The sequence below is a fragment of the Xyrauchen texanus genome, chromosome 11, assembly GCF_025860055.1.
Source record: "Xyrauchen texanus isolate HMW12.3.18 chromosome 11, RBS_HiC_50CHRs, whole genome shotgun sequence".
Taxonomy (NCBI): Eukaryota; Metazoa; Chordata; class Actinopteri; order Cypriniformes; family Catostomidae; genus Xyrauchen; species Xyrauchen texanus.
This window is the reverse complement of record NC_068286.1, coordinates 942,641-962,893: the sequence shown is the minus strand read 5'-3', so window position 1 is coordinate 962,893 and position 20,253 is coordinate 942,641. Positions and strand designations below refer to the sequence as shown.

The window sequence follows — 20,253 nt, the reverse complement described above, 5'->3', positions numbered from 1 at the left end:
ATATCATTAAACCTTATATTTACTGTTCAGCCTGTTCCCGCCTCCTCCTTGCCTATCCTGTACCTGGCACAGTGGTGGCAAAACCCGGGAGGAAGGAGGGATGCTGTGAAAATACATGCTGACCACAACAGCTGCCCACTTGCCCTAATGATACCTTAAGTGAGGAGGTCCTTTATGAGTGTCTACATTCGGAAGGCACCTGGACCTAACGGCATCCACAGCCACATCCTGAAGGCATGTGCTGACCAGTTGATGTTTTCTCTAACATTTTTAATCTCTCCCTAAGTCTCTCCATTATCCCAACATGCTTCAAGATAACCACTATCATTCCTGTCCCAAAGAAACAGCTGTCTCTTGCCTGAATGACTGCACTGAATTCAGCAATTACGAAGTGCTTGGACATGCTAGTCAAAACCCTTCAGTCTGCTTACCAGCCAAACAGGGAGTTAAGAGCTTTAAGTTTCTCAGGGTCCACATTTCTGCTGATTTCACTTGATCCACCCATATGAAAAAGAAACATAATATATAAAATATATAAACATATATAGAACATTAATAAGAACAGCCCATCACCACCCCTTCATCCAGCAAAGGCTAAAGAGGTTCAGCATTGCACCAAAGAGAGCATTTCTGACTGGCTCCTCTTCCATTGACCACAAAGGACTGCAGAGAGTACTAAGAACAACAGAGCTCATCACAGGAATTAAAGTCACATGTATCAAATGTGCTGTCTGAGAAAGTCACATAGAATTATAAAGGATTTCTATTTGTAACAATGCTATCTGGCAGACATTACCTGTGCATTCAGTACTGCACAACCAAACTGAAGAACAGTTTTTATTTACATACTGTAAGGCGGGTGCCAGTGAGTCTGGGCTACTCCTCGAGAAAACAAAAGGCTCTCATGAGAATTAACATCTGAACTCTCTCTTGCATATGTAACAGCAACATCCGAGATGCAACAAACTGTGCAGCTAACACCTCCCTTCTAAAGTGTCTTCATCTCACTCCTCCTCCTCACTTAAAGCTCACTAAAAAACTATGCAATGTGAAGTGTGTACAAAAAAGTAATTATAACATGTTTGGTATCATTTAAAGTCTCTCAGTGCACCTGGTAAACTGGTCTCATCCTCCCAGCCATAATGAAAAGCAAAAAGAAGTAATAAAATATGAGAACTGTGGTGTGCCCCTTAAAGGTGTGCCCTCGCCCAGATCCTCCATACATCCTGTATGTAAATCTACAGGAAGCCCCTCAACAGGGGACCAAAATCTAATTATAATGACAGACACCACCATTTGGTAAGCATATTGAATTATCTGGGTATTTAAGGAGATGTGACACATTGTTCATGGTTCTCTATAGTCAGACGATCCAACACAGTTTACTGTGTGTAATTTATATCAGGTGATTGCAATTCAAATTTTTTAGGTTTTGATAAAATGTCTAACTTTGACTTATCACTGTCTAATTGGAATTGATGAATTGATTATGTCAATAAACCTGGTCAATAAATTGTTACCTGGTCAATAAATTGTCAACATTTGATATTATCCTGACTGACACTGACATTGGGTTTCCCAAACAGATTAAACGATTCGTATGTTACCGCAAGTCTGCGTCAGATTAGTGACGACTAATATTTGGCATCGATTCAAGTGTACTTGGTTTGCAAAGACAAAAGGGAATTTCCGTTAGAACAGCAAACGCTGCTTGACCAATCTAAATCCGGGTGTCTAACCTCTGTTTTAATTTGATGTTTCTCCAAATAAGTGTACGTGGGAAACCACGCATGGCCAATCCAAAGCTATTATAAGAGAAGTTATGTTGGTCAACTTACATCTGTAATAGTGGCCGTGACCTCTACTGAAGAAAACGTTAAGTTACATTCAAATGTGTGCAATTCCATGGGGCTATACTGAAGTATCTTTGATTGTGTGAACGTGAAGGTGACCGATCTCAGGTATATAGCAATTACCTCTGTTTGATAATCCAATACTGGCTGCTTGTGATCGTGAGACCCGCGGTGTAGAGAAAAACACGCGAGGACCTCAAAGCGACATAGTTTCTTAATCTAAACGGGTAAAATATAATTAAAGAGTTAAAGGAATAATGAAACATTTGCTCACTTTTAATAATCCTCAGATATCATTAAAAACCTTTTTCATTTATGGAGTCAGATGAAATAATGAGGTAATACATAAGAGAAAATGTATTTCATTTAATCTTGTTGTGTTGCGTACAAAGAAAGACAGTAACGCGCAGAGACCTTCACCCATATTATTGGAGACCGCCATTGGACCGATAAACGGGCTTACAATACCATCAGGCTACTGAACAGTCACTAGTTTTGCCTCTCTTTTCTCTCTTTTAGCACACTGCTACACGTTTCTCCACTATTATACCTCTTTCCTATATAAAACTGTGATGCTGCTATTGTTATTGCTCATATCCTACTTACTGGTTACCATTCACTGGTTTACTTATTCATTTATTATTGCTCTACAATAAAGAGCAAATTCCACAATAATGCACTCTCAATGCAAATGACGATATTTAATGCAAAACAACACCTTCTACCTCAGGAGCATTTCAGAGCTCCCTCCCCCATTGATGGTTATCCACTTAGTAATTTAACACTTTTATTTTTAATGATATATACAGATTTGCATTACTTACTGTATGTTTATTTACTACATTTGTTTGAATATACTGTGTCTGTAACTTGTTTTGCACAATTGTCTGGAGTGGCAATTGTCTGTCAGCAATTTGAGCCTTAACTTAAGCATTTCAATGCCCAGTAAACCATGTAGAAGTATTGATTTTAATTATTTGTTTTTGGTGTATTGTGATTCAAACCATTCATATATTGTGATCTTTTTCTCACTTGTCTCTCATTCATCTGTACTGAACTTGCAGTAACACGGTTAGTTAACCCTCTGGGGTCGACGGATGCGCCAGCGCGTCCTGCTGGATATTTTCGTAATTACAGCAGAAACAACTTAAAATATTCAGTCATTTTGGGGCATACAGATAAGTGTAAGACATCATTAGAGACTATAAAGTGTCTTCTTTTATTTGTGCACAACAAAACCTTGTGCTTTTGTAAAATAAAGAAAATGAAAAGCTATCAGACGTCTCTGTCTCCAGGAGCATATTTCTGGAACACGTCACTATTAATTAACCTGTGCAGCATGACTGAAGCATTGTTTCACATGGGACATAATGCTCTGCACTGTTCTATCTCTAAAGCAAGCAGATACTCATCATTCTCATCAACTGCCTGGTCTTGCTGGTTTGTGCTTTACAATATCGTGAAAATCAGTCACTTCCTATCTTAATATGCTGCAAAGCTCCTGGTCCAAACTCTTTTTATTTCTAGAATTGACTACTGTAATGCTCTGTGGCCAGCCTCCCAGCAAACATGATTGAGCTGCAGCAGATGGTCCAGAATGCAGTAGCACATCTGATCTTCAATCAGCCAGAGAGGGCTCATGTCATCCCACTCTTTATTTCACTCCACTGGCTACCTGAAGCTGTCCACATCAAATTCAAGGCCTTGACTTTTGCCTTCATGACAGCCAATTGAACAGCACCCTGTTACCTCAATTTACTTCTCCTGGTCTATGTCCCAACTAGCTCTCTGCGGTCGGTGAACAAGCGGCATATTGTGGGTCCATCGCAAAGAGGCAGAAAGTTCATATCAAGATAATTCTCTTTCTCTGTTCTTCTGTGGTGGAATTCGCTTCCAACCCCCACAACATTTGCTGATAACATCGCAACATTCAAGAACCAGCTGAAAACACATCTGTTCAGCAGGCACCAATCCACATTAATTGTACTTATTGCACTATTTAAAAATTATAAAAACAACTTTCCTTGTCTGTCTTTTTCTTCTGTGCTAGCTTCTATACTACTCCATCTACTGTGAAATTGTCAGTGTGATAGTATAGATATGTATGACTTTAGCATGACTGATTGCTTGTAATGTTCCTCATTTATAAATAGCTTTAGATAAAAACAATCTGCTGAATGACAAAATGTAAAACTTATGCATCCTATAGAGATATGTGTACTTAACATCACGAAAATCAATTACAGGCTTTTTTAATGACACATAGATGTATCAAAGTAAACAATTACTGAAATGTAATAGTTGTAGGTTGTTACAGTTCACATTAACACATGTACAATTTTAAAATTCTTATAACTACAAACCTCAGTATCTCTAGTTTACAGTTTGTAGTCTTCAGTGCATCAGATAAAAGCTTCACTCCTGAATCCTGCAGGTCATTGTTACTCAGGTCCAGCTCTCTCAAGAGGGACTTTGATGATTGTAGAGCTGAAGCCACAATTTCACAACACGGACCAGTGAGATTACACTCAGCAAGACTGAACAAGAGCAAAATAAAACTTTCATTTAGTGAAATATACAGCAATAAACATACAACATTACAAACATACAACATTACAAAAGCATGTTCTAGCTTTGTAATTAAGGATACAATTTACCTTCTAAATACTTTTTAAAGAGACTTAAATATCACCTCCAATATTGAAACTGCATCGCATTGCCACATTTAAGCAAGAACATTTAGTCTCTGCAATAAGTAAACAAGGGAAAACACTCACAGAGCTTTTCTGCAGTTGATCACAGATGGTAACAGTCTCCTTTTAGCCTCCTCTGATGTGTTGAATTTCTTCAGGTCCAGCTCATCCAGCACCTCCTCTGACATCTGAAGCATGTATGCGATTGCTGAACAGTGAGCAGGAGAGAGTTTATTCTCTGAGTGTTTGTCTGATTTCAGAAACTCCTGAATCTCTCTGTACAGAGTCTGATCTTTTATTTCAAAAAGACAAAGGAATAGGTTAATGGATCTGTCAGCCGATAGACCATGTCCATGCTTGATTTTGTCATTAATATAAGTGATAGTTTTCTTGATGCTCTCTGAGCTGTTCTCTGTGTGTGTCAGTAGATCCCGTAAGAGTTTCTGATTGGACTCCAGTGAGATGCCCAGCAGGAATCGCACAAAAAGATCCAGGTGTCCATTTTCACTCTGAAGGGCTTTATCAACTGCTTCCTTATGTAGACTATGTACTTGATCCAAAAACTGCAATGTGTCAAAATTTTTGACAACATAATGGTAAAAAACATAGAAAGCCGCCAGAAACTCCTGAAAGCTGAGATGTGTGAAGCTGTAGACTTTCCTCTGATGAATCACAGATTCCTCCTTAAAGATCTCAGTGCAGATCCCGGAATACACCGAGGCGTCAGTGACAGCTATGCCGATCTCTCTCAGGTCCTCCTCATAGAACATGACATTGCCCTTCATCAGCTGCTGGAAAGCCAGTTCAGCAAGTTTCACAATCACTTCTCTGTTGGACTGAAGGAGTTTATCTGGATCTCTCTCTTCATACTTCTGATTCCTCACATTGATCTGAATGAGCAGGAAGTGGATGTACATTTCAGTCAGAGTTTGAGGGATTTCTGCACTGTCATCTTGTTTCAGGATGTTTTGAAGCACAGTGGATGAGATCCAGCAGAAGACTGGTATGTGGCACATGATGTGGAGGCTTCTTGCTCTTCTAATATGTGAGATGATTCTGCTGGCTTGATGCTCATCACTGATTCTCTTCCTGAAATATTCCTCCTTCTGAGGGTCATTGAATCCCTGAATCTCAGTCACACGCTTGATGTATTTGTTGGGGATCTGATTGGCTGCTGCTGGTCTGGAGGTGATCCAGATGAGAGCAGAGGGAAGCAGATCTCCTTTGATGAGGTTTGACATCAACACACCCACTGATGAAGTCTCAGTCACATCAGGAACTTTCTCCCTGTCTGAAAACATCAGTGGAATTCTGCTTTCATCCAGACCGTCAAAGATGAACACAACTTTACACTCCTTGTAACTCTTTGAGTCCAGATCATGAAGTTCAGGATGAAAGTCCAGCAGAAGTTTGTGAAGACTGTACTGCTCACCTTTAATCAAGTTAATCTCTCGAAATGGAAGCACAAACATGAAATCTACATCCTGATTGGCCTTTCCCTCGGCCCAGTCCAGAATGAACTTCTGCACTGAGACTGTTTTTCCAATTCCAGCGATGCCTTTAGTAAGAACAGTCTTTATTTGCTCTGTTCTCTTCTCCTCACATCCTGGTTCAGGTAAGGGTTTAAAGATGTCATTGCACTTGATTGGAGTGTCTTGTAAGTGTTGAGTTCTGGCTGTTTTCTCCATGTGTAAAACCTCATGTTCTTCATTCACCCCTTCACTCTCTCCCTCTATGATGTAGAGCTGTGTGTAAATCCTGTTCAGGAGGGTATGATTCTTTTGTAATTTGAATCCCTCAAATAAGATCTCATACTTGTTCTTCATGATGGTTCTGTGTTTCTCTTTCACTCTGATCAGGACATCATCTGCTGGTTGGTAAGAATCCTTCTGCAGGTCGAGTGCTGTGTAGAAGTGAGCAGAACCAGCAGAACTGGATCCTCCATGTGTGTGTAGAACAGGACGTGTTCTTGATCTCTTTCTGCATTGAGGACACTCAAAGTCTTCTGATGGACTGGTCTTGTCCCAGTAGAAGCTGATACACTTTCTGCAGAAACTGTGTCCACAGGTGATTGAGACTCCATCTCTCAGAGCCTGCTCACAAACTCTACATCTAGACTGATGAACCTGCATCAGATCATTCCTCACTTCACTGCAGACACAAAGCAGGAGAAACAGCCATGTTTTTTCTCATAAAATTATTAGGGAGAGGAGAGGGAATATTTGTAAAAGAGCATTATATAAGCACCAGCCCAAATTATTAGGGCTTGCAATTGCCACAGACATCCCGATTCGATATTATAACAATATTAACTTGCCGATTCAATATGTATTGTGATTGTTTTTAAGTATTACGATTCTGTGAGTATTGCAATTTGGCATTTTGATATATTTATGATTATAAATATTATGGGGGTGCGACTTGTAGTTCACAGCATTCAACAGTTTGATAAGCTTTTTTACGGGTAAACTTTTTTTTAAAGCAGTGCAGACAGAAACTGCAGAATGATTCCTGACAAATACTCTCCACAACACCTCACAAATAAACCTGTGGATTATGCAAAATAACAAGAACATTACTCACAGCAGAGGATTTTATGTCCAACAGTTTATAATAAGCGGCACTTTGATGGCTGCAACAGGGGTGCATTAAAGGTCTAAATGTAAAGAATTAAAGAAACAAAACTTTTCAGAGTAAACTGTTCATGTTTAACTGCACATATCAAGCTCCCTATATTTATCTAGCAATCTACTGTGGCGCAAGTGCTGACCCAGACGCTGGTGTGTTCGTGTCTGTTTGTTTTGACTTAAAGCTGTTGTTATTCTGTTTTTGATACTATTTTTCTCTCAGACTTTAGAAGATATGCTTCTTAAATGTATTTTGGTATGGATTTGGAGTTTAAAATGCACCCTCGATTGTGTTCTTGCATTCGAAGCCGAAGCGGAGTTGGGAAGACTGATCAACAGCGGAATATAGAGTAAGATGATTTACAGCCGTGAGGATTTACTGAGTCTTCGATATAATGTGAAAGTTCCACAGAGACTTCTTTATAATGTTCCTCTCGAAATCATCTATTCTCCACAAATAATGTGCAGGAAAAGGAAAAGGAAAAAGAGATGTACTAGAGGGGGAATTCAGAATAGACTTAAACAATGTGGCAGCCGTTTTCCTCTGCCCACAATAACCGTAACTAATGCCCACTCACTTAAGAACAAAATACTTGAACTCACAGCATTGAAATATAACTTCAAGAGAACGAACCTGCTTTTCATTATTGACACGTGGCTTACGGAGGAGACTGATGATATAAACCTTGAGGGATATTTGCTGGACCGCGATATTCAGAAATCATCCAAAACTATTGGAGGAAGACTATGTATGTTTGTCAACGACAGCTGGGCAACAAACATTACAGTACATGTAACATATTAATGCTTGATAAGTATTTGTGTGTGTTGTGTAAGTTACGCTCAGCGCAGCTTCTAGGTCTCTAATGTCAATTTTTTTGAAATATGTGAAATGTTTGTCGATGTTCCCTTTACAAAAGGCTTCACTTTGATGTTGCGCTGCTAAGCGCTACGGGGAACAGCTTTCGCTGTGAGCCGAGCTGAATTATGTGTGGAACACGTCAATGAACATTGACCGGAATTTATAGCCTCGGTTGATGTAATCATTAGATGCACCTGAGGCCAGGCTATAAGTGGATACGTCACCAGGTGTCGTCAGAAACTCTTTTTTTCAGAGCGATTCTGTTTCTGTGTGTTTCACACACCCTGTCAAAACTTTCTTTCATCTGTTAGGAGATAGAATCAGTTAGGCAGTGTGCAGTGAACGTTGTTCTATTTTTCTCTTCTGTTTAGAAAATATTATATATATATATTTCAAAAAAAAAAAAAAAAAGAGAGAATGACTGAAAGCCGTGTTCCCCTCTTCTCGCTCTATAGCTGAAGACGGCACACATCAGTTTTTGCTGTTTGTTTGGGGGTAAGAGCACGCTGCTCTCGCGTTGCAGCAGGGCGGGTGCGAGCACTGCGATTTGCTTTAACAGGCAGAGTGCGTCGTGCTCGCCTCGCTTGCTTCTGGGAGTCAGCACTCACGAAAAGATCGTTCGTGGGGCCCGTGCATGGATTTGGCTGAGGAGCAAGAGACGGGTTGATCCCTTTCTCTCACTCTCTCCCCAAACCCAGCTGGTCCTTCACATGATCTCGAAGCGCGTTCCGACGCTTCTTCGGATCATGAGGTGGATCGCAATTCTCTTCCCGCCTCTGAGCTTTCCGTCCGCGATGAAAAATCTACGGAGGAATTGCTCGATGTTGTTACTCGTGCGGTTGCCAGATTGGACTGGCCACGCGAAAAAGAGACCCCCAAACGCTCCAAATTAGGGGATAGATTTTATCTTCCAGTCTAAGAAAGGGAACGCCTCATGGGTCCCTTCCCTTTCTTTGATAACCTCCATGAAGAGCTTTTTCGCTCATGGAGAACCCCTAAAAAAAATAAAAAATAAAAAAACAACAAATAATATATATATATATATATATATATATATATATATATATATATATATATATATATATATATATATATATATATATACTGTATATGTAAAAATATATATATATTTTCTTCCCGTGTTCACATACCCTCGACGTCATTATATTCGACTATCGTGGGTGCTGAGGCACGGGGGTATTCAGTGATGCCGCCTGTCGAAAAGACGCTTGAGGGCTATCTCTCGCCGGGCTCGGCATCGTCACTTAAGAAGCCCTCTCTCCCCTCAAAGCCTTGTAGGACAACCTCCACTTTAGTGGGAAGGTCTTATCAAGCAGCAGGTCAGGCTGGTGCTGCTCTGCACACTATGCTGTTTTTCAGGTGTACCAGGCTGACCTCCTGGACGACCTGAGTGTGGGTTCTGCGCTTGACGAGCAAGCCTCAGACCCACCTCGGTCCTGACTGAAGGGAGGCTCAAAAGCAAAGCGTGGCGAGTCGTGCTCCTCCTCCCAGGGATTGGGGACAGTCTCGCCGCCCTCGCCAGCCCCCGAAGCAAGACCACAGGACTATAAATTCTAGTAAGAGAAAACCCTGACGGTCTTGCGCCTAGATTAGGGGTAGCTCCCTCGGGACGGGGCGTGCTTCACTTCACCCCTCCCGGTACCCCCTCGAAGCCCCTCCATTCCCGCCACCTCTTGGTGTTTCGGGTTGCAGAGGCTTCCGTCAAATTGGGTGTTTTCGCTGTTCCTGCATTTTATTCAGGACGCGAAACACCCGACAACCCCTCAACAGGAAGTGTTAAAATATAATACCCATCTCAGAGATCCTGGCAGCGTGGAAACTTCTGCCGGATATATTCTTTTCTGTGGGTCTTATAAGGGCGTCAGGATTTAATTCTCTCGCCGCTTTTCCGTGTTTCAACGGCGTGTTCTCACTACCGTAAATCGGATTTCTTTTTTTTGTAAAAAATAAAAACTCAATCTCCTGGTTAAAGGGGCCATGGTATGTGTTTCCCTTCCAGAGAGAGAGTTAGGTTATTACACTAAATACTTCCCGTTTCCCATGGAGGGTGAGGGGTGGTGTCTGGCTTAGATCTTAAAGCTTGAACTACCCGTGGGTGTTCAAGTCCAAGATGATGCCTGTCAAGACGGTCGTGTCTCAAGCCCTACAACTCGTTTGGCTGGTCACCATCGATCTTATGACGCACTTCTATACTTCATTTAGAAGTTCTGCCACAACATGGAAAGTTCCTGAGGTTCACTTCTGGGGCTGAAGTCTTCCAGGGTCAGGTTCTTTCACTCAGCATAGCCCTTTTTACCCAGCACATTCACAATGCATGATGTAGCGCTGGCTCCTTGCGACTCGGGGCATCTGCATTCTGAATTACGTAGACGACTGGCTGATCCTAGCGCAGTTCCAGGAACTGGCAGTTCAGCACAGGGACATCGTCTTAGCTCATCTGTTTCTCTGGGGTTGAGGCTCAACGCCAAGAAAAGCGTCCTCTCTCCCACTCAGAACACTGTCTATTGGGGCATCGTATGGAGTTCAATCTCAATGCGGGCACAACTGTCTCCCGCTAGGATTGAGTCCATTCAGATCACCCTGAGCAAAGTCAGGCTAGGTCAAGGTTGCACTGTTATCAGTATCAACGATTTCCAGGTCTCAGGGCGAACGCGTCCACGGTGATCCCTCTGGACCTTCTGCTCATGAGACCACTTTTGTTGTGGCAAAAAGCCAGGGGTTTTCTTCCAAGGGCCAAAACCCCTGGGCTAAATAGGGTTACGCGCCTCAGGCTTCGTTCCCTTTCTATGTGGTTCAGACCCCTGTTTTCTGCCTTGGGTCCCACTCTAGGTGCGTCTTGTTGTCGCAGACTGCTAACGACAGACGCCTCCCTGACGGGCGGGGTAGCGGCCTTAAGTGGTCGTCCAGCTTAAGGGGATAGGAGGGTCGTCAGCTCGGTTGTCACAGTCTCTGTCTCGGGTTGATGGCTGTATTTCTGGCCCTGAAATACCTCCTCCTGAGGCTGCCATGTCTTGGTGTGGGTGGACAATACAGCGGTAGCCTCTTACATAAATCTTCAAGGAGACCCACGTTCTTGTCAGCTGTATTTCTGACACGTCGGATTCTCCTTAGGGCCCAGGGTAAGCTCCTGTCACTCAGGTCAGTTATATCCCTGGATGCCCGTATATCGGGAGCAGATTTACGGTCCAGACAGGAAATACCAACGGGGAGTTAAGAACTCCACCCTAAGGTAGTAGTTGCCCAGAGTTCACCAGCAAGGGTTTTTGCCTCTTACTGATAGCACCGCGCTGGCCAAACAGGGCTTGGTTCTCGGAGCTAATCTCTTCCCTCGACGGCTCGCCTTGGGCGATTCCGAACAGGAAGGATCTTCTATCTCAGGCACAGGGCAATATTTCATCCCTGCCCCAAATTGTGGAATCTTTCATGTTTGGCCCCTAAGGGTACCAACTGAGGGACACAGGGCTCTCTCCTGAGGTTACCGAGACCTTTTTAAATGCTGGGCTTTTTCCACTTGGAACAAGTTTGGGTGAGATCTTAGGGCAGAAGAGGACCTCTTCGCCTCTATGAATAGCGCAATGTCTCCTCTACTTCTCCCTGAAATCACCCAGCCCCTTGGGTCTGGACGTTTAGACATACATGACCCAGAATGCGTCTGTATGTGTTTCTCTCCCCGGTTTCTCTGCTCCCAGGAGTCTTAGCAATGTTCACCAGCAAGGGTCTTGCCTCCTAATAATGGCGCTGCGCTGGCCGAACAGGATATGTTTCTCGGAGTTAATTCCTCTCCTCGACGGCTCGCCCTGGGCGATTCTGAACAGGGAGGACCTTCTCATCCTTGAGGTCATCGAGAACATTTCAAGTGCTAGGGCTCCCTCCACTTGGAACTGATCTGGGTAGATTTTACAGGGCAGAAGAGGACCTCTTCGCCTCTGTTGATAGCGCAATGTCTCCTCTACTTCTCCCGAGTCGCCCAGTCCCCCCTTGGGAGGGGCTGAACGTAGAAGCGCAAATGCGCCTGCATGCGTTTCCTTCTGCTAAAGTTCTTATTACAGAACCAGCTAACTGCCAGTTTGCTTCAGTTCTGGATTTTCTGTAGAAAGAACTGTCAGCGGGCACTTGCCTCACCACTGCCAGGCTCTATTTGGCCACTGCGGTTTGCCACGGCTTGGTGGGCGGAGTGCCCTCAAAGAGGCATCCTCATTATTGCCCGGGCCTCACGGGCGGCGGTCAAGCTTCAGCCAGTAGGTTTCAGGGTGCACTCTACCAGAGGGCTCTCCTCCTCTAAAACCTTGGCTAGAGGTCTCCCTCTGCAGCAAGTTTGTGATGCGGCAGGTTGTCCTCTCCGCACACATTCATTAGATTTTTATAGTTTGGATGTTTTGCCACTCCGGGCTCTTATGCCCTTGAGTCGACGTCTCAAGCTCATGTCTGGACAAGTTTGTGATGCGGCAGGCTGGTCCTCTCCGCTCACATTCATCAGTCTTTATGACAAGTTTGTGTTGCGATAGGGTTCTCTTCACACACATTCATCGAACTTTGTGGGCTAGATGCTTTGCTACTCCGGGCTCTTATGCCCTTGAGTCGACATCTCAGCCCATGCCTAAACAAGTTTGTGATGCGGCAGGTTGTCCCCTCCGCGACACATACATTGGACTTTTTAGTTTGGATGTTTTGCCACTCCGGGCTCTTATGCCCTTGAGTCGACATCTCAGCTCATACCTGAACAAGATTGTGATGCGGCAGGCTGATCCTCTCCGCTCACATTCATCAGTTTTCATGACAAGTTTGTGTTGCGATAGGGTTCTCTTCAGCACACATTCATCGAACTTTATGGGTTAGATGCTTTGCTACTCCGGGCTCTTATGCCCTTGAGTCGACATCTCAGCTCATGCCTGAGCAAGTTTGTGATGCGGCAGGCTGGTCCTCTCCGCTCACATTCATCAGTTTTATGACAAGTTTGTGTTGCGATAGGGTTCTCTTCGCACACATTCATCAAACTTTATGGGTTAGATGCTTTGCTACTCCGGGCTCTTATGCCCTTGAGTCGACATCTCAGCCCATGCCTAAACAAGTTTGTGATGCGGCAGGTTGTCCTCGCCGCACACATTCATTGGACTTTTTTAGTTTGAATGTTCTGCACTCCGGGCTCTCATGCCCTTGAGTCGACATCTCAGCTCATACCTGAACAAGTTTGTGATGCGGCAGGCTGGTCCTCTCCGCTCACATTCATCAGTTTTTATGACAAGTTTGTGGTGCGATAGGGTTCTCTTCGCACACATTCATCGAACTTTATGGGTTATGTTTATATATGTACCAATATATGTACCAATATGTTTATGCGTTGGGCTAACGCAAACAATAACTGATTGGGTGTTTACCACCGAACTTTGGGCTATGATCGCTAACATAAATCAACTCAAATTCCTTCTCTGATTTTGATTTTTTACTACAAAGCGGTGTTGGGCGTTCCGTTTCCGACAATCTCTGCACAGAGTATACCAATCACAACTGACTGGGTCATCTGACCAATCACCGCAGATTAGCGTCACGCAAAGGAGGGGTTTGGAAAAATGAGTCGTTGAAGGAATCATTTGGGAGTCGGTGAGCAAATCAGGTAAACATAAATGCATATTATAAGACAACAAAAGTGTTTTTTGTCATTGCATGCATGTAAAACTGTTGTTGGGGACTCCCAAAACAATATTAGGAACATTTTAAATGCCATAATAGGTGCCCTTTAAGGTAAAAGAGCTAAATAAAGAAGTTAAACGTAAGATAATTGAGGCGCAAATACAGTATGAAGGAATTTAAAACCGGTAATGTCAGAGATGCCTGGAGGGGATTAAATACAATGATGGGCAGACAACAGAAATGGTTACAACTGATTGATGATGACACCCATAGCTTTACAAATAATTTTACAATTTGACAATACTGCAGGTGTTGTGAATAATGATACTATGACTGAATCTGCTGTCTGCTGTGCTCTGTAGAATTAAACCATATAAGGCTACTGGTCTGGATGGTCTTAAGGGCATTGTTCTAAAAGAGTGTGCAGAACAACTTGGGCATGTATGTACTCAGCTGTTTCAGTTCTTTTTAGATGATGGTTTTGTACCAGTAATATGGAAAAACACTACTGTTATTCCAGTACCTAAAACACCTCATGCCAGAGCTCTTAAATACCTTCGCCCAATTGCCTTTACATCTGTTCTGTGCATGTGCATGGAGCATGCATTACATAAAGAACTGCGTGGTGCGGAGGGGGGCGGGGCCGGGGTTGAAGGTTTCACTCCGGTTCACCCGGGGTTGGAGCGCCTGTCGTCTGCCTGAGTGTGGAGGAGTGTTCGAGGACCACACGACGGTACCACAGAGAACCGGTGAGTGAGCTTTTTCTCTCTCTCCTCTCTCTCTCTTTCGCACTGTGTTGGCCTTTTCCCTCGCCTATGTTGTTTTCTTCCCCTCCTGTCTCCTCCCAGGGCGAGGAAGGCGGGGATGAACACGCGGGACGCAAGATACACCCCAGGGATGGGGGGGGGGGGTGTACCTCATGCCGGTGGCACCCCGGCCTGAGATAACGCCAGGAGGAGTGTGGAGCGGAGGGGGGTGGGGCCGGGTCAGAATATCGCGCGCCCGGTCCCCAATCGGCCTGATGAGGCGCGCGAGGGATAAAGGCGGCTGGTGACGATGGTTCGAGAGAGAGAGAATTACGGGCATGTCCGGCGTGTGTGTTTATGTTTGTGCTTTTGGTTTAAGTTTTCATTAAATATTATTTATGTTGACAAGCCGGTTCTCGCTGTTACACAAGGCACAGCACCATTTAAATAAAGCGAATGCTCATGTTAGAATTCTCTTTATGGATTTCACATCAGCATTTCAAATTTAAAAAAGAAAGATTGCAAGATTTAGGTGTAAGTAGTTGGATCATTTTATGGATTGAGACATTTTTAAGAAATAATCCCCAACGTGTCCGTATTAACGGAATCTCATCTGATTGTATGGTCTTAAATTCAGGGTTACCACAGCAATGTGTATTATCACCCTTTTTTCTGTTTATATGAATGAACTTCAATGTAACAGGGACGATCTCACTTTAATCAAATACACAGATGACTTGGTTTTAATTTCTTGCCAAACATATACGAATAGTTCAACTTATTTTGAGAATGTTAAAAGTCTTGTACAGTGGTTTGATAACAGTAATCTACAATTAAATATTGAGAAAACAAAGGAATTGTGCTGTGGGAATCAAAATAGGACAGGTACGGCTGGTATCTCATATCAACAATTGATTATAAAAGGTGTAAAGGTAGAGTAATTTCACATTTTAAATATTTAGGTACAATTATTGATTCCAGGAAAATTTGGATCATATAACAAAGCAAGACTTAAGCAAGACTTAGGCCTACTCAGGAAATTAAGACATTTTAGTATTGATAGGAAGATCCTCCAACAAGTAAGAATATATTACAATTGACAATGTATCTACGTGTATTTCCTCTGTTAATTCAGGTTACAAAATCACTTTGTTAAACCATTGACCCAAAACACTTACTTAGTTTACTAATTTTACTAACAGTTCTAAACATAAATAACTAATATTGGCATTATATTTATTTATTTACTGTAATAGCAAAATTGAATGTACAGCTGCTTTGAAACAACGCTTGTTGTGAAAAGCGCTACACAAATTAATTTGACTTGATTACAATTCAGAAACTCTCCTGGGGTCAAAAATAACTACTTCATCAATGAATGTCATAGGCTGATCCATGGATTGATCACTCTTCATAGACAAACAGCTGGGTTCTGCAGATACAGCTTTCTGGTTCTGCAGTCTTATAGCATCAATACATGTAAAACGATTCACTCCATCTCTATTTGTGCTTCAAGAGATATACAGTATCAGAGTTTTGTCCTACCTGGGGTCAGAGGTCATTGTTCCATCACTAAGATCAGGGGGCTTAGCTATGGACCTATCACTCTTTATAGACACACAGCTGGGTTCTGGTGATACTGCTTTCTGGATCTGCAGTCTTATAACATCAATCAAATAATTCAATCAATACCAATTTATGAAACTGATGAGATATCCAGAATGAGTCTTTCCTCTTACCTGGGGTCAGAGGTCACTGCTCCATCACTGAGATCAGGGGGCTTAGCTATGGACCTACCACTCTTTATAGACACACAGCTGGGTTCTGGTGATACTGCTTTCTGGATCTGCAGTCTTATTACATCAATCAAACAATTCAATCAATATCAATTTATGAAACTGATGAGATATCCAGTATGAGTCTTTCCTCTTACCTGGGGTCAGAGGTCACTGCTCCATCACTGAGATCAGGGGGCTTAGCTATGGATCTATCACTCTTTATAGACACACAGCTGGGTTCTGGTGATACTGCTTTCTGGATCTGCAGTCTTATAACATCAATCAAACAATTCAATCAATATCAATTTATGAAACTGATGAGATATCCAGTATGAGTCTTTCCTCTTACCTGGGGTCAGAGGTCACTGCTCCATCACTGAGATCAGGGGGCTTAGCTATGGATCTATCACTCTTTACAGACACACAGCTGGGTTCAGGAGGTGCTGCAGTGTTCTCCTCTTCATAAAGACTCATTTTAGATGCAATGCTGCTCTTATTTTCCCTCCATTCAAAGAGGTAGCAGTTAGGCCTGCAAATACAGCACATAAATTAAGAGTTAACATCCTCCTGAATGGCAGTAACAAATAGTTGTTCAAATTTTTAAATAAATTAGTTTTAAGGGTATTTTTGAACTTTCTGAGAAAAACAATAATGTTATCAGCTGAATGCTGAATCCTTGAATCCTGGCGAACACACACACACACACACACACACACACACACCAACCATCCATCCATCCATTTTCTATAGCCGCTTGTCATGGGTAGTGCTGGAGCCTACCCCAGCTGTCTCGGGCATAAGGTAGGAAAACACCCAGGACAGGTGGCCAGTCCATCACAGGGCAACACACACAGAAATACACCACAGTCTCACTCACACATACGGGCAATTTAGGGTCTCCAATAAACTTAACTTGCATGTCTTTTGGACTGTGGGGGAAACCGGAGCACCCGGAGAAAACCCACACAAACACGCAGAGATGCTCCGCCGCCAGACAATATGCCTGCAGCTCTTCCTTTTGTTAGCACTGATCCAACATTTCATTTTTTATCCCTTTTTCTCCACAATTTTGAATGGCCAATTCCCAATGCACTCTGAGTCCTCATGGTGGAGTAGTGATTCACCTCAATCAATCATAGTTATCTCCACGTCTGAGACCATCAATCCGTGCATCTTACCACGTGACTTGTTGAGCGTGTTACCACAGAGACACACCGCGTGTGGAGGCTTCACACTATTCTCCACGGCATCCACACACAACTCACCACGCAACCCACCGAGAACGAGAACCACATTATAGTGACCACGAGGAGGTTACCCCATGTGACTCTACCCTTCCTAGCAACCGGGCCAATTTGGTTGCTAAGGAGACCTGACTGGAGTCACTCAACACACCCTGGGATTCGAACTAGCGAGCTAGTGTACCAGGGGTGGTAACCAGTGTCTTTACCACTGAGATACCAGGCCCCTATTTTTGTGTCTTTTTTAAGTAACTTTATGAACAGGAAGGAAATCAATTGATCACATATAATATAGTCAAATAACACTTTCCAATAAAGTTTCATTTGTTAACTTGAAAAACAGTGAGCGATACTTTTACAGCATTTGTTAATCTTGGTTAATGTCCATTAATATTAACAGAGAATAATAAATGTTGTTAAAAAAAACTTTCTTTGTTAATTCCTGAATCCTTCTGCATTAAGTAATGTTAACACATGGAACCTTACTGAAAAGTGTTGAAAAAGCTACCATTAAATGTTTTAGATATTAGTCAAATCTAAAAAGCAAACCAACTTAAGAAATTACGCTTCAAGCGGTAGATGGCGCTAATCCACTAATGCTGCATCGATCCTGAAACTCCTGCGACTCTGCAGATGGACATGTCGATACACATTACAAAATCATAAAATGTTATTAAATATAATAATAATAATATACACCTTGTGGTAAAATTTCCTTTGTTGAACGTTGTGAAGAATATTTTGCACTCAGACCACTCACTGACTCAGAAATACTAGCTTCGCTCACTTCAGTGTTAAAGGGGACAGCTAAGGACTGGTGGCTAGCAGAGAGAAGACACATTTTCACTTGGGACCAGTATAAACAAGATTTCTTGCATGCTTTTTTGACTGATGACTACGAAGCGGAATCTGCCAAACGTTTACTGGAGAGGAAACAAGGTCCAAAAGAACCAATTAGAGACTTTGCATACCATTATCGTGCCTTATGTTTAAGATGGAAGAAGGAGATGTCTGAGAAGGAGATTGTACAGTCCATTTTGAGGAATTGCAATCCACGACTCGCAAGTTTGTTAAGGGGCACTGTGAAAGAGGTGAGTGAATTAGTAAGAGTGGGCACGCAAATTGAGAGAGATTTCGAGGAAGCCAAAAGATGTTGGAGTCAGGCCAACACTGAAATGCAGAAGCACAAGAACCAAACTGACAGAGATGCCCATCACAAATCCAATCCCTCGCATGCACGTATTCTGCAGTCCATTCCTAATGCCAACATGTTGAACTTCAAGTTCCTCACCCTGCCAATGTTGATCCGAGGAAGATATTTTCAAGCTATGATGGATACGGGTAGTTCCCTGACTCTAACACAAGAATCCTGTTGGAGACAGTTGAGTCGCAAAGAACAGCTGAATTCTAGTCATGGTCAGACCTTCAAACAAGCTAATGGCCAAGTGTTATCATCTTTGGGGATGTGGAACTGTGAATGTGAAGTGCAAGGAAGGAGGTATGATTTGAATTTGTATGTAATGAAGGACGAAGATCTGACTGTACCTGTCATCTTGGGTATGGATTCTCTGATGACTATGGGAATCAACTTGAATTTCCATAAAGCTCAATATACCTTACCTACCTCAAACTACTGCCAAGAAGAGACATTCCCATTCATGTCATCCAATTCCCCCAATGCATTGCTGCCTTTCTACCTTGCCTTACCCCTACAAGAAGAGTCACCTGAAATGCAAACATTTATCCATCAACTTGTTACCAGTGCAGATACATCTCCAGAATACAGGTCACAACTCAAGCATCTGATGAGAGAATGGCCTACTGTTTGTACCAACGAAATAGGGCACACAGATGTAGTCAAACATCGCATTATTACCACCAGTGAAGTACCTATCCTTAAGAGACCTTACAGAGTATCACCTGAGAAACAACAATTCATCGAACAAGAAATCAAGGTAATGGTGGAGAAAAACATCATTAGGCCTTCACTTTCTCCATGGGCTGCACCGGTGGTCCTTGTACCAAAGAAGGGAGGTGGTCAGAGATTCTGTGTTGATTTTAGAGGTTTGAATTCAAAGACGTACTTGGACGGTTACCCCATGCCACAGACATATGAAATCCTTGAGTCTCTGCATGGAGCAGCTATTTTTAGTACCCTCGACCTCAAATGCGGATATTGGCAAGTTGAGATGGAGCCAGAGAGTATACCTAAAACTGCTTTTACTACAGCATCAGGATTATATGAATTTCTTCGTTTACCTTTTGGCCTGAAAAATGCTGCTGCCACATTTCAGCGACTTATGGAGTTTGTGTTGAAAGACGTGAAGGGTAAGAGTTGTTTCGTATATATCGACGATGTCGTGGTTTACTCCAAGTCGGAGGAAGAACATCTAGCCCATCTAAGAGAAATCTTCCAGTGTCTGAGTCGGGCAGGTCTCACTCTAAACCTCCAAAAGTGCAATGTAATGCAGAAATCCTTGAAGTTTTTGGGACATGTGATTTCAGTAGAAGGAATTAAAACTGACCCTGCTAAAGTTGAAGCTGTAGCCTCATTTCCTGTCCCCAAGTCACTGAAAGAGGTGCAACGTTTCTTAGGCCTAGCAGGATGGTACCATAGATTCATCCCTCAATTTTCTGAGAAAGCTGCCCCACTGCATTCCTTGAAAAGGAAAGGAGCAACTTGGATTTGGACAGAAGAGTGTAAGCATTCTTTTGAATTGATCAAGCATGAACTGACCAGTGCCCCAGTTTTAATTTCCCCAGATTTGTCAAAGCCTTTTAGAGTCCAGACTGACGCTAGTGAC

The 20,253-nt window shown here is 42.7% G+C and overlaps 1 protein-coding gene across 4 annotated transcripts in view; it reads right to left on the bottom strand.

The window, feature by feature from the left end:
- Positions 1-20,253, bottom strand: part of LOC127651681 (NLR family CARD domain-containing protein 3-like) — a 32,165-nt gene that overhangs the window by 7,394 nt on the left and 4,518 nt on the right. Inside the window, exons 2-7 of one of the 4 annotated variants that reach the window (XM_052137635.1) lie at positions 16,558-16,737; positions 16,364-16,477; positions 16,170-16,283; positions 15,976-16,089; positions 4,631-6,697; positions 4,217-4,390 (exon numbers count right to left, since the gene is read on the bottom strand). In XM_052137635.1, the coding sequence (XP_051993595.1) occupies positions 4,217-4,390; positions 4,631-6,697; positions 15,976-16,089; positions 16,170-16,283; positions 16,364-16,477; positions 16,558-16,682 (2,708 nt within the window). In that variant the 5' untranslated portion in view covers positions 16,683-16,737. The remainder of the gene's footprint in view (positions 1-4,216; positions 4,391-4,630; positions 6,698-15,975; positions 16,090-16,169; positions 16,284-16,363; positions 16,478-16,557; positions 16,738-20,253) is intronic. The other 3 variants (XM_052137637.1, XM_052137636.1, XM_052137638.1) reach the window with 3 other exon arrangements.